The following is a 15554-nucleotide window of genomic DNA, read 5'->3' on the forward strand; positions in this document are numbered from 1 at the left end:
TTTCCTTTCCTTTCCTTTCCTTTCCTTTCCTTTCCTTTCCTTTCCTTTCCTTTCCTTTCCTTTCCTTTTCTTTTCACTGACCACCAGCATCTGAATCCACTTTCTATGTTTGGAAAAACTCCACTATACTAAGAGCAACCTGCCTCCCACTGTAGAGGGGGAGAAAGATGAATGCTGGCTTTCCCAATGACCCTCACACTAGGGCTTAGGCACAGGCCCCGGGGCCCTCCAGAGCTGGTGATAGAAAGACGAACAGCACAGAATCCTTTCTGCTAAGGGTGGCAGCTGCATTCAGTTCCTAAAAGCAGCAGTGACAGCTGTGTCCACAATGTTTCCACTGAACTAGTTCTTTGGCCTGATTTTGATCCTTATGGCTTGGACCCTAGAATTTCACGATTCTGTGATTTCTCATGGCACAGCCTCTGAGCCTCACTTTTTAACTCTTTCAGACATTCTGCTCGTATAACACATCTGCCAAAATTAACCAGCAGTGCAGAGGTTTTTGTTGCTTGCACCCAAGAACCTGTTCCATCTGGAGCAGCCTTGCTTTCATGGCCATAACCTTGGCTGCCTTCCCCCGCCTGCTGCCGGCCATGGACTTCCTCACCAGGGGAAGAGGTGCCTGTCCACAGCAGAAGGAGGTGCAGCTGGGGAGTCACCCAGAGGGTGATAGATAGAAGTTCATTCCCCTGAGCCCTGATACCCACGACAGGCATGGCTGCCTCAAAGCAGGGAAGTGGTTCTACTCCAAGGAGTCCATGGGTTTGAAGGATGGAACCACTCTGGAAGCTGTTTGCAGCCTACCCTAGACAGCTAGAAGGCTACCATTGTCCTCTTGAGTGACTGGATGATTGTTTGGGGGAACTCAACATAGTCAAGGGATCCATTTGCTCTGCTCAAAGATTGGATGGAAAAAGTCCCCAAATGAAGAACCCACAGGATGTTTGGAGATCACCTGCTGACTTTCTTTCTCCCTGTGCTCCCCAATAACACCTGTTTCCCTGGAAGAGGAGGACAGAGGAAATGCAAGTGATCTCACTGAATCCTCTAGACTCTCTTAGACAGAAACGGTTTCCCAGCCAGGAGTCGGAAGCTCATAAACATTTCTCAAGGACAAATGGAAATATATTTGTGTGTAAGGCCAGGCACTGAGATTTGGTGAAATATGTTCAGTGACTTCGTTGTTTACAGCTTGATTCAAATAAACTGAATTACAGTCCCTGCTGCCTCTCAGAGTATCTTTAAATCTGTAAACTGGTCAGTGGTAACCTCACACTGGACAGCTGGGGTCAAGATAACATAAGCATGTGCTCATTTTCTAACCAGAGCAATCAGACGACATCTTGGGCAGTCTTAGAACCTTTCCTGGCTTACCTGGTATTTCTTATTGACTTCGATGAGGGAGGCAAGTTCTGGTGAGTTATCATCAAACTTCAGGACACAGGAGCACAGATTCCTGTAGACCAAACCAAGGAGAGGCCCTACCCCATCAAAATCACCATCTGAATGCGTGACCCTGGCTTGAGATTCAGAACCTATTTAATTTGGAGGTACCAGAGGAAGCCGAAGAAAATTCAACAGACCTGGATTTTCTCCTTAAAGTGAAATAGTTACTTCTGACATCTGCAGGAGTGACTTACAGAGCTGAGTTACCTTATGACTGTCTGAAGACAGATGGCACAGATAAGGCACACCTACTTTTAAATAATAAAAATGACAACAATAAGAGGGGCTAATGCATATTAATGTTTACTGTGCCAAGAGCTTTATGGGTATGAACGCATTTAATCCTCTCAGCTATTCAAGAGGTTGGATTATCATTATCCTCACTGTACAGATGAGAAAACTGAGGCTCAGTGTGGTTGAGTACTTTCTCAAGGTCACATGGAGACTAAGTGTGGGAGCTAGGACTTGAACTCAAAAACGTCTGGTCTGATCCCTGGTTAAACTGCTTCTGTCCAGTCTGTATCTCTGCTGTGATTGGCCACCTTGCATATCCAGGCTTTTGGTCTAAGGGGGTGAGGGTATAATAGTAGATGGCTTAGAGTAGATGGCCCTCCGAGGAAGGCTCGACCACTGAGACAGGACAGCAGAGAGGCGGCAGACCAAGGTGACCCCCAGTCTGCCTAACCTGTCGGTGACTTGGCCATTTCAGAGCTGAGAACAGACCTGGCAAATGCCTACTCCGAACCTTTAGCTTTAATTGTCTAAAAACCCCGCAGTGATTGGTAGCAAGAGATTTGGGGGTAAGCTGCTCTGAAATGAATACACTGAATCCCCCGTGTGGCCCAGTGACTGGAGAAAGTGGGAGCCAGAGAATGAGTCAGCAGCTGAAAATAGCATGCCTGACACCAGCTGCATTAATAGGCCTGTGTCATCCAGCAGCCATCCTCCTGCTCACGGTGTCCTCAGGCCTTCCCCAGGGGACCTGTGCAATCTGGGCCCCCAGGTGTGGTCTGGCATGGATCTTCAGGGTGGCGGCCAAGGTACCCCTTCATTTCCAAGAGCAAACCTGGCCCTTGTGAATTATTCATTCACTCATTCAGCAAACAGCCACAGAGCCCCTACACTGTGCTAGCAGTGACTCAGACAGAGGTCAGGGCTGCTGGGGGAGAGGCACATGAATAATCAGCACGTGGTGTGCCCAGGGCTGTGGTGGGGGCCTGGGAAGAGCTACAGAGCTAGGGAGGAGCTGGGGCACAGCCACCGTGGCCTGGGCTAATGGTCCAGAGAGGGCCTTACAGGAAGCAATGCTGTGAGAAATGTTCATGCTCGGGTTAGAAGGGTATCTTAACCCTGAAGGTCATGGAGATGTGTAATATCAGAGAGGGAACTACCTTTGTTTGGCTCTGGAGACAGAATAAAGAAGGCTTCTCAGGGACTTTCCCAGGACCAGGGCGCTCTATGCTCCGGGAAGACTGTCCTCCAGATCCTGATTATAATTTGTCCCCCCCCCTCCTCTAAGTGACAAGAGCCCTACATTTGTGATTGCCCAGCCAGGAGCACCCATGCCAAACAGAAGCTCCCTCTGTCCTGGAGATGGGCCTGTAGGGGTGGGGAAGATCTGGATACACTTAGTGGTGGCCCGTGAGCCTGGCCACGCAGGACCACTCCGTTCCTCACACTTTACTCTTCCCTCCCCTGAGAACTGAAGGGTGTCCTGAGCCGCCATGACAACAGGAGCACGGCTGGGTTGTAAGTACATACTTGGAGGGTAGATGAGGCCTACGCTCAGTCACGAAAACCCGTTAGGCCTTGTCGGGTTGGAAAATGGGGTGGTCTTAACACTTCTCACACATCTGCCCTTGGGCTTTCTAAGTAATTGAGATTACTTTCTGCTAAGGGTCTCATGGCGCTACAGGGAACGGGGCCGGGGAGTGGGTGGGTGGGTGGTTGGGGAAGCTTCCTTCTCACCTAAGGATCAGCCTTGGGCAGCTGACTTTCTTCTCCTGATACAGCTCCCTCAGGTTGATGATCTCCAGAACATTTACCAGGTTCACAAATGCCCGAGGAACCTGAGGGAAGGCAAGACCAGTCCCTAAGAGGACCAAGGCCAGGGGATCCAGTCTCTCATCTGGGTCTGGGGCCAGCTGGGTCTGTGGTCTTTAATGTGGCCCCGTCCACTTCCTTATCCCTCCTGCCCCACCTCCCCCCATTGACACTGTATTTAGGACAAAGCATGGTCAGCACTGGCCTCCAGGGAAAGGCAGGCAGGAAGCCAGAGCTGCCTCTGGGCCAAGCCTGAGGCCCAAGAAGGACGCGGTTGAACTGCACAGAGGCCACGCAGACCAGCTTCCACACCTCAGCATGGAGGATGTCCAGAGCCTTCCTGATGTTGTCCGTGAAGTTCTGGGGAGAATAGTGGACCTGCAAGAAGACGAAATGTTTAACACCATTCACTACCCAATCTCTCTGCAGACCAGGGCCATTTCCTCTCTTGGGTCCCCTTCTTCTTGTACTTCAGCCAGAATAGGCAACGTTGAAACATAAGGTTCACCTTCGGGGCCCCCAGCCTCTGCTCCAACCCCACTGTCCTTGGGCTGGTCGTGGTTGTGAGACCAGGGAAGCCTTTTTTTCTGCATGGAATTATGGCGAGCTCTGGATCCACTTTGCATTAGCGAGATGCAGGGCCTTAGCTAAAGCACATCACACCTCTGGGCCCCTCTAGAATGGGGTGTTGGAGCCTAGGACCTCTAAGATTCCTGTAGTTTGAATATTCTCTGATCCTATGGCCTGAGCTCTTTTCTTAGAGCCTCAAGTGCCTGGGGGACCTATGGCCCAATCAGATCACTTAAGGAGATGATGGGAGGGCAAGGGGGTCCTGGGAATCCTCTCCCCTAAGCATAAAAACATTTTAATCATTTTTTCTTCTGCTCTCCATACTTGTGGTTTAAAAAAAAAATTTTTTTTTTTTTTTTTTTAAGTGGAACCCTTTCTCTGGCTTAAATCTAACCAAGAGCCCAAACTAATCAAAACTATAACTTTCAAGAAGGGGGGCAGGGCCATGGTCCAACTTCCCCACCCACTTTGCTAACAGCCCCAGGCCCACCGTGGGCCTTCACGTCACAGCCTGAAAACCTCAGACCCTGGTGACTTTGATGCCAGGGAAGCAGGCTGTGAGGGGTCTTGGGGGCAGGGTTGCCCCTCAGAGAAGAAGCTCCCAGGCTCAGCAAGACTCCCCACTTCCTCAACTTTCCTCTGCTGGTCCTCTTTCTGCCTGACAAATGTCCTCATTTTCCAGCCCCAGCTGGAAGGTCTCCTGCTCTGTGTAAACCTCTGACTCTCCCCCACACAAAACACAAATTCCCATGGCAATTCTTACTTTGGAACTCTCTTCTGTATCACTACAACCACATCATGATGTTTTCCTTATCATGTTATGGCGAGTTGTCTGCGCCTCCCTCCCTGACTGTGTGTTCCTTGAGGACAGAGACTCAAGGCTTAGCTCCTAGTACAGCGCCTGGCATATGATACACGCCCAGCAAATGATACTAGAAATTAAAAACGTTCTGTTTATCAGAAAACACTATAAACAAAATTAAATAGAAAGCCACAAATAGGCAACATATTTGATAAAGGGGTTAGTATATTTAATATAAGGGGCTTTTAGAAATCAATAAGAAAGCAATAAATACCTTAACAGAAAATAGTCAATAGGCATAATATAGAACTTTTCAGGAGAAATTCAAATGAGCATTAAATAGAGGTTTATTCCTCCCTACTGATCAAGTAAATGCAAATTTTGAAAACAAGATACAATTTTTTCATTTATTAGATTAGCAGCTATTAAAACAAATAACATACATTGACAGATGGAGAGTGAGGAAATAGACATAACTGATACCAACATTCTGGAAGCAATTTGGCAATATGTATCCAAAACATTAAAAAATGTGCAGAATCCCCCCAAAATAAGATGGATGGATAAATCCATTAAACTTATAAGATAACATTTTGCTATATTAGCTTAATGGATTTAACAACTGTAAAATCTAGGCAGTGGATATATGAGCCTCTCCTCCACAATTCTTTCCATTTCTCAGTATGTTTGTAAGTTTTCGTGATAAAATATTAGGGGAAACATATATATCTTCTTGCTTAAAAGTCTTACTACTTGGAATACATATCAGGAAACAATTATAGATGTACATAAATATGGATGTTTATCCTAGTATTATTTATAACAGGCATAATTGGAAACAATACAAGTTATGTCTCCAATGACTGGGGACAGCTAAATAAAGTATGGCCAATATAGGTTATGGGTGACTTATACGGTCATTAAGAATTATTTTATGGAAGACTAAATACTGACAGAGGAGTATCTTCCCAATGTATTGCTATTGAGAAAAAGCAGATCACCAAACAAGATTTCCAGAATGATGCTATTGTTAGCAAATAATAAAGAAATGGCTTCCCAATCACAGAACATGCTAGAAAGACATGCTAGACATGGCATTTTTGGATGTTGTTAATTACAGAGAATATTTTTTTTCTCTGTACTTTGATATACTTCCTATGTGGATTGCTTATAAAATAAAATTTTTAAGAAAACCTATTATCTTTAAAGTCTGCTGGATTCCATGCGGAAGAGTTGCAGGCATGCCTAGCACAGGCAGAAAAGGTAGAAATTACAAGAAGGCCGAGTTGGGCTTCACACAAAAAGCACTACCAAAAAAATTGGTACCTGCTTATAATACTAAGTAGAGCACATTAGAGAGCTGCCTATTGCTGGGAATGTTCAACAGCTAGATTCTATGGAAGGCATTCCTGCCACAGGTAGGAGAGAGGTCGGTAGGGTCGAGGACAGCTCAGAGATTCTGGGGTTCCAGGAAGAAGCGCCACATCCACGAGGCAGCAGCCTGGCTCTTGGGTTTCCCATCAACTCGGAGAGACTTGGCTCCGAACCTTGCCTAAACGCTTGCGTTAGGAAATCAACCTTTCCATTCAAATGATGGCCTAGAGATGGTAAGGCAGTTCAATGCTGGAAAAAGGAGCTGACTTATAATGACCTAGATGAAGATACGCCTGATTTTTCCAGATCCTTGGAATGCTATCTTGGTTTCTAGAATATGATATGATAAGGTTCCCTTGTTATGAAACTTAATCAAGATCAATTTCATAACCAGCTTGGTTGAATCTTTTCCTGGAGGTGAATGCCTCCTTGGTCTCAGGGTTAATCCCAGGCCACAAGCCCCAAGTCCCAACCCCTGCTGTACTGCTCCAGCCACTGAGGGTGACAATCCCTTCCCTGGGGAGTCTTGAGTTAAGGTCCTGGAGACTCACCAGGTCACTGCAGAATTCACAGAGATCGTTGCCTCCTATAAACAGGGTTATTATCTTCCAATCTTCCTGAAAATTTATCTTCTGAAATGAATAGGAAACCAACAAGTAAGTGCCTTGCTCCAGAGTCAAGTCAAGGAAAAGTGCTGAACATTGGCAGGGATGGATCCTCACATACCAGAGGGTTTAATGGACATTAACAATTCCTGTTCTTTGGTTTTGGGGTCCTGAGATCATAGGTCACAGGTTGTAGGTGCTAAGTCATTTGTTGTTGTTTTTAAAGGTGGATTCTCTAGACTTCCATGTGGCCTCATCCTCTACCCCAGAGCTGAGCCTTTCTGCCTCCACGGATTTCTCCTGCTCACTCTCTCTTCCGGGGAATCCTACCTCAAGCGGTCCCAGGTGGTGCTTCCCCCAGAATTACCGTGTCATTCTTCATCAGGTCCACCAGCCTCCTGGCCTGAACAGGTAAATTCCTGTGGGCACATAGGAAGAAGTCACCTGAGAAGCAGGGACTGTGAAGCGGGGCAGGGAGAGGACTTCGCAGAGATGGCAGGAACCAAATGTGCAACAGGATAGTTGGACGGAAGGCTATGTTCCTGCCCCAGATCACCTTTCCCATTCAGTCTCCACTGGAGGTGTGGGGGAGGCGGGGGAGTCGTGACTGTGCTTTGGGAAGGGCAGGGCACGCCACACATGAGGGGGTGACTCAGAGGAATGTTTCCTGATTGGCCTCCTTGATGAAACGTCCTCCTTTCTCTTCCAAGCCAGGCTCATTCGGGGAAGACAGAAGGCTGTATGTGCGTCTCATGTCATACATTGCTGGGTATGAGTCTGATTCTGTGGTATGAACTCCACCTCAAGGGTACCCGCACCCTCGAGGTGACGTGGTTGAGCCAGACACACTTGGGCTTGACATTTAGTGGCCTCCTGCTGACTGTGGTCATGTAACTTAAGTTTGCAGTCCCCAAAGAGTAGAGATAAACCCCCCCTAACCGAGAGGGTCATGGAGAGCAGTGAATGAGATGAGCAAAGGAGCCTTGTGGAGTAAGAGCCACTCTTGGTGCCACACAGCATGGGGCTGACTCCTGCTTCCATCAGCCACTGCCTAGCTGTGAGACCTTGACAGAGTACTCGACTTGGCAAACCCTCAGTGTTTCCCTGTGTACCATGGGGACGGTAAGCATACCTTCTTCATCGAGTTGTCGGATGGATGAGATCAAGAACTTAGAGTAGCATGTGGTAAGCATCCATATTGGAAATAACCCACTGAATCACTACCACCACCACCACCATCGATACCAGTCTCTGGCACAGTGCCAGCAGGAAAATACTGGTTGTCAGATCTTCCTCTCTTTTTTAATAAAAAAAAATTTTTTTTTTAGTTTATTTATTTTGAGATAGAGAGAGAGTGAGCAAGCATCAGTCAGGGAGGGGCAGAGAGAGAGGGAAAGAGAGAATCTCAAGCAGACTCCACGGTGTCACAGCAGAGCCCGACGTGGAGCTTGATCTCACGAACCTCGAGATCATGACTTGAGCTGAAACCAAGAGTCGGATGCTCAACCGACTGAGCCACCCCGGCACCCCAATTTCGTCCTCTCTTAACTATTAGCCCAACTAGCCTGGTCTTAACCACAGTGAACTAAGTATCAAGATGACCTGGGTGGGAGTTTTGGGTAAGCCACTTAATCTCTTTGAGGCTTGGTTTCCGCATCTGTAAATCTGAAACCATCAGGGCACATGCTCTGTGGACCAGAGTCTGATTACTTGACCTCTCTGAGCCTCAATATCCTCATTAAGAAAATGTGAGTATCTGACCTCTGTTCTGTCCAACTCACAATAACGACACAGAACACAGGGATAATAAACATGAAGCTACCTTGTACATTGGACACTGCTGTTAGGTATGAGGGGTTATTACTGGACCCGGGATAAAGCCTGCAGGGCACAAGGACAACAGACCACATGGTTGAGTTGATGCTTTTGTTCAGACCACTTTGTCTCTTTGTGCTACAGTTTCTTCATCTGTCATCTGGGTGTAATAATCCCTAACTCCTCCCTACATCTCAGGATGTGCTTGGACAAATGGATTACTTGTGCAAAAGAGCCCCATGGCCTTGAGGACAGCAAGGGAGGAATCCATATGAATCACGCTCTGTTTTGCTTACTTTTATATTCTCCATGAAGGTTTCATTCTTGGATGCCTCCCTGACCGAATCATGCTTAGAAATGTCTCTCCTGATACTACAAGCTGACAAATGCTTTGGGAAAAAGCAAAGCTATGGTAATATTAAAGCCACAATTTTTAGGCAGTAAATTGGTAACCTTTCACTTTTCCCCCACCAAAAGGGAAAACGAAGCTGCAGAATTCATTATAAAACTGATCAGGTTTTGCAAAATCTCTCATTTGGATTATTCCTGTTGTGAATAAATAAGAGTTACTCAGGTGGCGAGTAGTTTCGGGATGGTATTGAATCGACTGGCCGAATGATGTCAGGGAATCTGGGAACCAAACACAGAATCCCTAAGATCTACATAGTAAAGAGGTTTGGGATTATTCTGGAAGAAAAACAGGATTAAGAAACAGAGAGGATCAAGGCACCTGGCTGGCTCAATTGGTTAAGTGTCCGATTCCCGATTTCAGCTCAGGTCATGATTTTGCAGTTCATGAGTTCGAGCCCCATATCAACACACAGCCTGCTTGGGATTCTCTCCACCCTCTCCCGCCCCTCCCCCAACTTGCACTCTCTCTCAAATAAATAAACTTTTTAAAAAATTAAAAAAAAAACAACAGAAAGGGTCTTTCCATATTTATCCTAGCTTCAGTGTGGTATTCACTTTTCTCTGACTAGGTGGCAAATCTGAGGAAGCACTCCAGGCTCGGGGATCATGGAGAGAAATGGAGGCGTAGGACCCAGGGAAGCCTACCCTGCTCTCGGAACCTTCCATTCAGTGTGCATGGACCCCTGCTCACCACCAGTTCACCCAGGTAGGTCCTGCATTCCTGCTGCATTGCTACCGGGACCACCATCCTGACCCAACCTGTCTGAACAACTTCCAGCTCACCAGAACTTTCACATCCAACATGGCATGGAACCCCATAGCCACCCCATGGGAGAGCTTCACAGCCAGGCCCATCTCGGAGGCTAAGGTTTAGGGAGGCGGGATGTGTGTGCTAGGACTCAGACTCAGAGCTTCCTCCCAGGACCCGTGCTCCTTCAATGACCCAGGAAGGGTGCAAAGTTGAGAGCCTGAAAAGACTGTTGGAAAGCATATCTGAGGAAGGCAAGGAGAAGAAGACATGAGAGATGGAGCACTGAGGAAGCAATGAAAACTGGAACTCAGATTGAGCCCTCTCATACCACTGTCTTCTGTGGACATGAGATTTCTAAACAAGGCAAAGTAATTTGCTCAAAGCATATACCTGGCATCAGAGCAAACTGTGACTAGTTCCTGGGGTGGTGTTGGGGGTGGGCTAGTATATTTGTGTCCCACAGTGAGGGACACCCCAGGAGAGCCCAGCCAGTCCAGTCTTTGACCCCCAGACCTCTCCCTTGGACCAAACCTCCCAGCCTTCAGCCATACACCCCTGCCCAGGCCAAGCCCCCGACTAGGTCCCCAGAGGACCTCTGGGGCCACCCCCAAGGCTCCCCTGCTCACTCAGCTCGGGCTCCTGCCACAGCCTGATTTAGGAATGCTCCAGCACTGTTTTCTTTCCCGGTACCAATAGAGAAGCCCCTCAGGTTAGGGTTGAATTCGCGGAAGATGTCTGGAAATACAAAGAAGAGACATGCTTAGTAACTACCCCGAAAACAATCTTCACATTCCTTTGATAAGTGCCAGTGCATGTTAGGGACAAAGAACCCTCACCCTTCAAGCTCTTAACCTTACTGTTGACTCAGCCCAGAAAGAAAATGTCCAGCAGGCTGGTGCTTAACCACATGGGCAACACACGTACATTGGTGTTTCATGAATTATTGTCATGAATAAATGTGAGTCTGGGTCTGGTGCCTCTCTCATGCATTTTTCTTTTTGTTTTCTAGATATATAATAATTTTTTGAGATAGAATTCGTACACCATGATATTCACAACTTAAAGTGCAGTTCAATAGCCCTTAGTCTATTCACAGAGCTGTGCAACCATCAACATAATGGACTTTAGAACATTTTCATCACCCCCAAAAAGAAACTCTGTGCACACGAGTCACTCCCCATTCCCTCCAACCCTGTGGCAACCACTAATTTACTTTCTCTCTGTGTAGGTTTGCTTATTCTATACATCTCATATAAACGGAATCATACAACATGACTTCTGTGGCTGGCTTCTGTCACGGACCATGTTTTCAGAGTTTATCCATGTTAGAGCACGCAACAGCGCTTGATTCCTTTCACTGTCAAATAATATCCCACTGTACGGATAGACCACATTTATCCATGCATCCTTTGAAGGATTGGGATTGTTCCCACTTTTTTGGCCATTATGAATAATGTTGCTACGAACAAGTTTACTTTTGTACTAGTTTTTGTGTGAATTTCTCTTGGATATACATTTAGGAAGAGAAATGTTGGCTCCTATGGTAACTGTTTAAACTTTTGAGGAACGTACAGACCTTTTTTCAAAGCATCTGTGTGATTTTATGTTCCTGTCAGGAGTGTAGGAGGGTCTTAATTTCTGCACATCCTCACCAACATTTATCTTTTTAAAAATAACAAATATAGTGGATGTGGAATGGTGCCTCATTATGATTTGGTTTGCTTTAATGGCTACTAATGTTGAACATCTTTTCATATACTTATTGGTCATTTGTGTATCTTCTTTGGTGAAATGTCTATTCAAATTGTTTGCCCATTTTTAATGGACCCAAATCAAATTGTCTTATTATTGAGTTTTAAGAGTTCTTTATATTTTCTAGATATAAGTTTCTTAGCAGATATGATTTACAAATATCTTCTTTCCCTCTTTGGGTTGTCTTTTTACTTTCTTGAGGGTATCTTTTGAAACTCAAAGGTGTTTAATTTTGTCCCATCTATTTTTTTTCTTTTGTCACTTGTGCTTTTGGTGTTGTGTCTAAGAAGTCTTTGTTTAGCCCAAGGCCATGAAGATTTGCTCCTATACTCTCTTCTAAGGGTGAATTTTAGCTCTTACATTTAAGCCTATTATCCATTTTGAGTTCATTTTTGTATATGGTGTGAGGTAGGAGTCCAACTTCATCATTTTGCATATGGCTATATACTTATTCCAACACTATTTATTGAAAAGACTATTCTTACCCATTGATGTTGGCACTCATGTTGAAAACGAGTTAACCATAAGTATGGAGGTTTATTTATGGACTCTCAATTCTATTCCATTGATCTATATGGCTATCCTTATGCCAGTACCACATTGTCTTCATTATTGCAGCTTTATAAGTTTTGAAATTGGGAAGTGTGAGTCCACTGGATTTGTTCTTTTTCAAAATTATCTTGGCTATTCTGGGTCTTTTAAATTTCCATATGAATTTTAGAGTCAGCTTGTCAATTTAAGCAAAGAAGCCACCTGGAATTTTGATAGAGATTATATCAAATCTGTAGATTAATTTGGAGGATGTTGCCATCTTAACAGTATTATATCTTCTGATCCATGAACATGGAACGTCTTTCCATTTGTTTAGGTCTGATTACATTTCTTTCAGCAATGTTTTGTAATCTGAAAAGTATAAAGGATGCACTTCGTTTGCTGAACCAAGAATGCAATAGAACCTACACAACACAGATGCACTGAACTCATTCCTTGGGGCTTTGGAGACATTGTACCCAATGGATAGAAATTACTCTGGGGGGTGCCTGGGTGGCTCAGTTGGTTGAGTGTCTGACCCTTGGTTTAGGCTCTGGTCATGATCTCATGGTTGGTGGGTTCAAGCCCTGCATCAGGCTCTGTGCTGACAGTGTAGGGCCTGCTTTGGATCCTCTCTCTCCTTCTCTCTGCCTCTCTCTCTCTCTCAAAATAAACATTCAAAAAAAAAAAAAAAAAAAGAAAGAAAGAAAGAAATTACTCTGATTTCTACTCAACAGAAGGAAGAGCTGTGAAATCACCAGAGCAATCTGCAAATAGAATGGATTCTCCCAGGTTTCCCATTACTGGGGGAACCCAGCACAGGCCAGCTAGCTACTTATCATGAATATCACAGAAAAGCACTACACATTGTTTCGAGCAAGAACTTGCTGGTGCATGCAGTTCCCTCTGCCAGTAATGTTCCATCCCCTTTCCTTACCTGATGAATTCTATTTCTTAAAACCCCTTTCAGAAGGCACAGTTAACCATCTTCTTATTTATTTTCCCCTAAACATTGTACGTAACTATCATTATCGGTATATGTGTCTGTCTTTAGGGAGACATGTCCCCAAAGAGATTGTGATGATGTCATGAGGGCAAGAGCCTTGCTTCATTCTCCTATTTCCCAAGCATCCAGACCTGGAGTATCTGCTGGATTAAGTTGAAGAGGGAGCCGAACCCAGGTTCTGTTCTGACCTTATGTTCTCGTAAATCTTCGAACACATTTTCATGCAGTTATTTCCCTGTGGATTACCCAGTTACTTCATAACTGTTGTGAGGAAGAGTCTGAACAGGCAATGGTCTGCTGCTCAGCCAAGTATGGACTCTACCCGTGGGGGTGACACTGTCTCAGTCCTTTGTAAATCACTGTAGTGAAAGGTCCAATCCCCTCATCCATGATAATAGCGTGGGAATCAGGAAGCCCAGCAAAGCTGATGTATACGCAGGGCCAGCTCACAGCCCAGTCAATCACACTCACAGAAGCAACCCAAACCACCTCCCCTAGCAGTAAAGACAGGGAGGACACGTGTCACAGGACTGTACCTATTTCAATGCACCAGAATTTGCAAATAGCAAAACAGATAACCACACATGAAGCCCAATCGGTCCTGCCTAGGTGGAGATCAAGCCATCTCCATCACCAAAGTCTTGGTGCCTTAAACCTCAAAGAACTCCTTGCCTTCCAAAGATATGTTACAAAGGGATAATTCCAAGAAAAGTAAACGAGAGCAGGACCAATTAAGTTCCTCTCAGGCAAAAAACAAATATTATTAGCTGGAAGATCTGAAGGGAAAATAATTGTGACATTTAGTGAATGCCTACTTTAAGAACAAGCACTGTGGTGTTCATGCGCTAAGGAGAATAAAAAGACACATCAGGCCAGACCATTCAGAGAACATAGCTCAGGCTTAAAAAAAAAAAATAAATATTCCAAGCAGGCTTCGGGTGAAGTGATTCAAGGAAAACATCAGGCCCCCAATACGGCTGTGTTTGCACAGCCTGCACAAACTACTGCTGTGGTGGTGGTGTTTCCTAGTGACACTCAGGGATTCAACGTCTTTGTATACAGTGGTGATTAATGGAGCCCAAGCCCAGATCAATGCCTCCCAGAAAGGTGCTCTGCTCAGAATGACAGGCAAAACAGAGATGGGTTTACTTTCCTTCTTTCTGAAATCATTTCCTAAGAATGACTTGCACTAAGATTTAGCCTGAAGTCTCTTCTCCCTCTCTTCCTTCCTTTTACAAATACAATTTCTCTTTAAAAAGAAAGAGAGGGAGAGAAAGAGAAAAAAAAGAGAAAGAGAGAGAAAAAGAGAAATAAGGAAAAGAAAGGAAAAGAGAAAAGAAAAGAAAAGAAAAGAAAAGAAAAGAAAAGAAAAGAAAAGAAAAAAGAAAAATCTCTCAAAGGCTTTCATGATGTTCATCAGAGACAGGCGACCGCCTCGGGGACGTTGCGCCCCCTGGTGAACGTGGCTGAGTCCCGCCAGCCGGCTCCCTGCCGAGCCCGCGACCGCCGCCAGGAGGCGCTGCTGAGCCGCACAGGGCTGAGCCCGGGCGATCGCGTACTCACTTGCGAGGGTGGTGACGCTGCTGAGGTTGTGATCGCCGCCGATACTGTGGTAGAACAAAAAAGAAAACCGAGGTTGAAAGTGCCATTGATGCCAAAACACCTCAGACACTCCCAAGACAGGCCTTTCTTCTGAGAGACACCCTGGGGGCTTGGAGCTTGTCATTTCCTCATTATTTCCAGTAGAAAAACAAACCGGAACATAGCAACTCCTCTTTTTGTCCCCACAAACCAGAACACCCAGAGAAGAAACAGATTTAAATGGCACGGTGACTGCGATGATTTTTTTTAACTTCGAGCACTGACGTTGGGACAGGGGAACAAAGTGGTCCCCCTTTGCCCCTGTTTTTCTAAAGGGAAGGTGAGCGTTCCTTGGATGCTGAGCCAAGTCGCGCCCCACTAGCCACTGCAGCTGGGCACGGCTGTTATTATTGAAAACACAGTGGAAACGTTTGCCCTCGTCATTCTGTTCCTATTTGGCTTGCAAAAACCTGCTTTTAAAGCGTGTCTTCTAGAGAGAACCCATCTTCTAAGCTGCTTCTAAAATTCCAAGCAAATCAAAGTTGGATGGGTTTCTAGGCATGAGAATATGCAACATTCCACAGTTTATTGGATTCCCTGCTTTTCCATATCCCCTCATTCTCTGCCAAGTACATCTGAGAACATTTAAAAGGGTCTCAAATGTTTGGGGTTTAATTCTGTGCAACATCGCAAGGGAGGATGCCTGGGATTCAACACTCAGGGTCAGTCTGGTACCAGGGATGCCAGATTCCGGGCTGAGGAAACACCAGACCTGCCCTCTCATGCTTGGCATGAGCCGGGTGTTCAAATCCCGAGTCCTGCTCACTGCAGCTTGGGGCAGCCTGGGTTTGATTACAGCCAGAGCAG

At 45.6% G+C, this 15554-nt stretch overlaps 1 protein-coding gene across 1 annotated transcript in view; it reads right to left on the bottom strand.

Annotated features, from left to right (window-relative positions):
* PLB1 (phospholipase B1) overlaps positions 1–15554 on the bottom strand; it is a 121807-nt gene that overhangs the window by 48856 nt on the left and 57397 nt on the right. The window contains exons 20-26 of the mRNA XM_049652722.1: positions 14670–14713; positions 10444–10552; positions 7208–7259; positions 6787–6867; positions 3802–3867; positions 3415–3515; positions 1375–1456 (exon numbers count right to left, since the gene is read on the bottom strand). Coding sequence (XP_049508679.1) covers positions 1375–1456; positions 3415–3515; positions 3802–3867; positions 6787–6867; positions 7208–7259; positions 10444–10552; positions 14670–14713 — 535 coding nt within the window. The remainder of the gene's footprint in view (positions 1–1374; positions 1457–3414; positions 3516–3801; positions 3868–6786; positions 6868–7207; positions 7260–10443; positions 10553–14669; positions 14714–15554) is intronic.

The sequence above is a fragment of the Panthera uncia genome (genome assembly GCF_023721935.1).
Source record: "Panthera uncia isolate 11264 chromosome A3 unlocalized genomic scaffold, Puncia_PCG_1.0 HiC_scaffold_12, whole genome shotgun sequence".
NCBI classification, from domain to species: domain Eukaryota; kingdom Metazoa; phylum Chordata; class Mammalia; order Carnivora; family Felidae; genus Panthera; species Panthera uncia.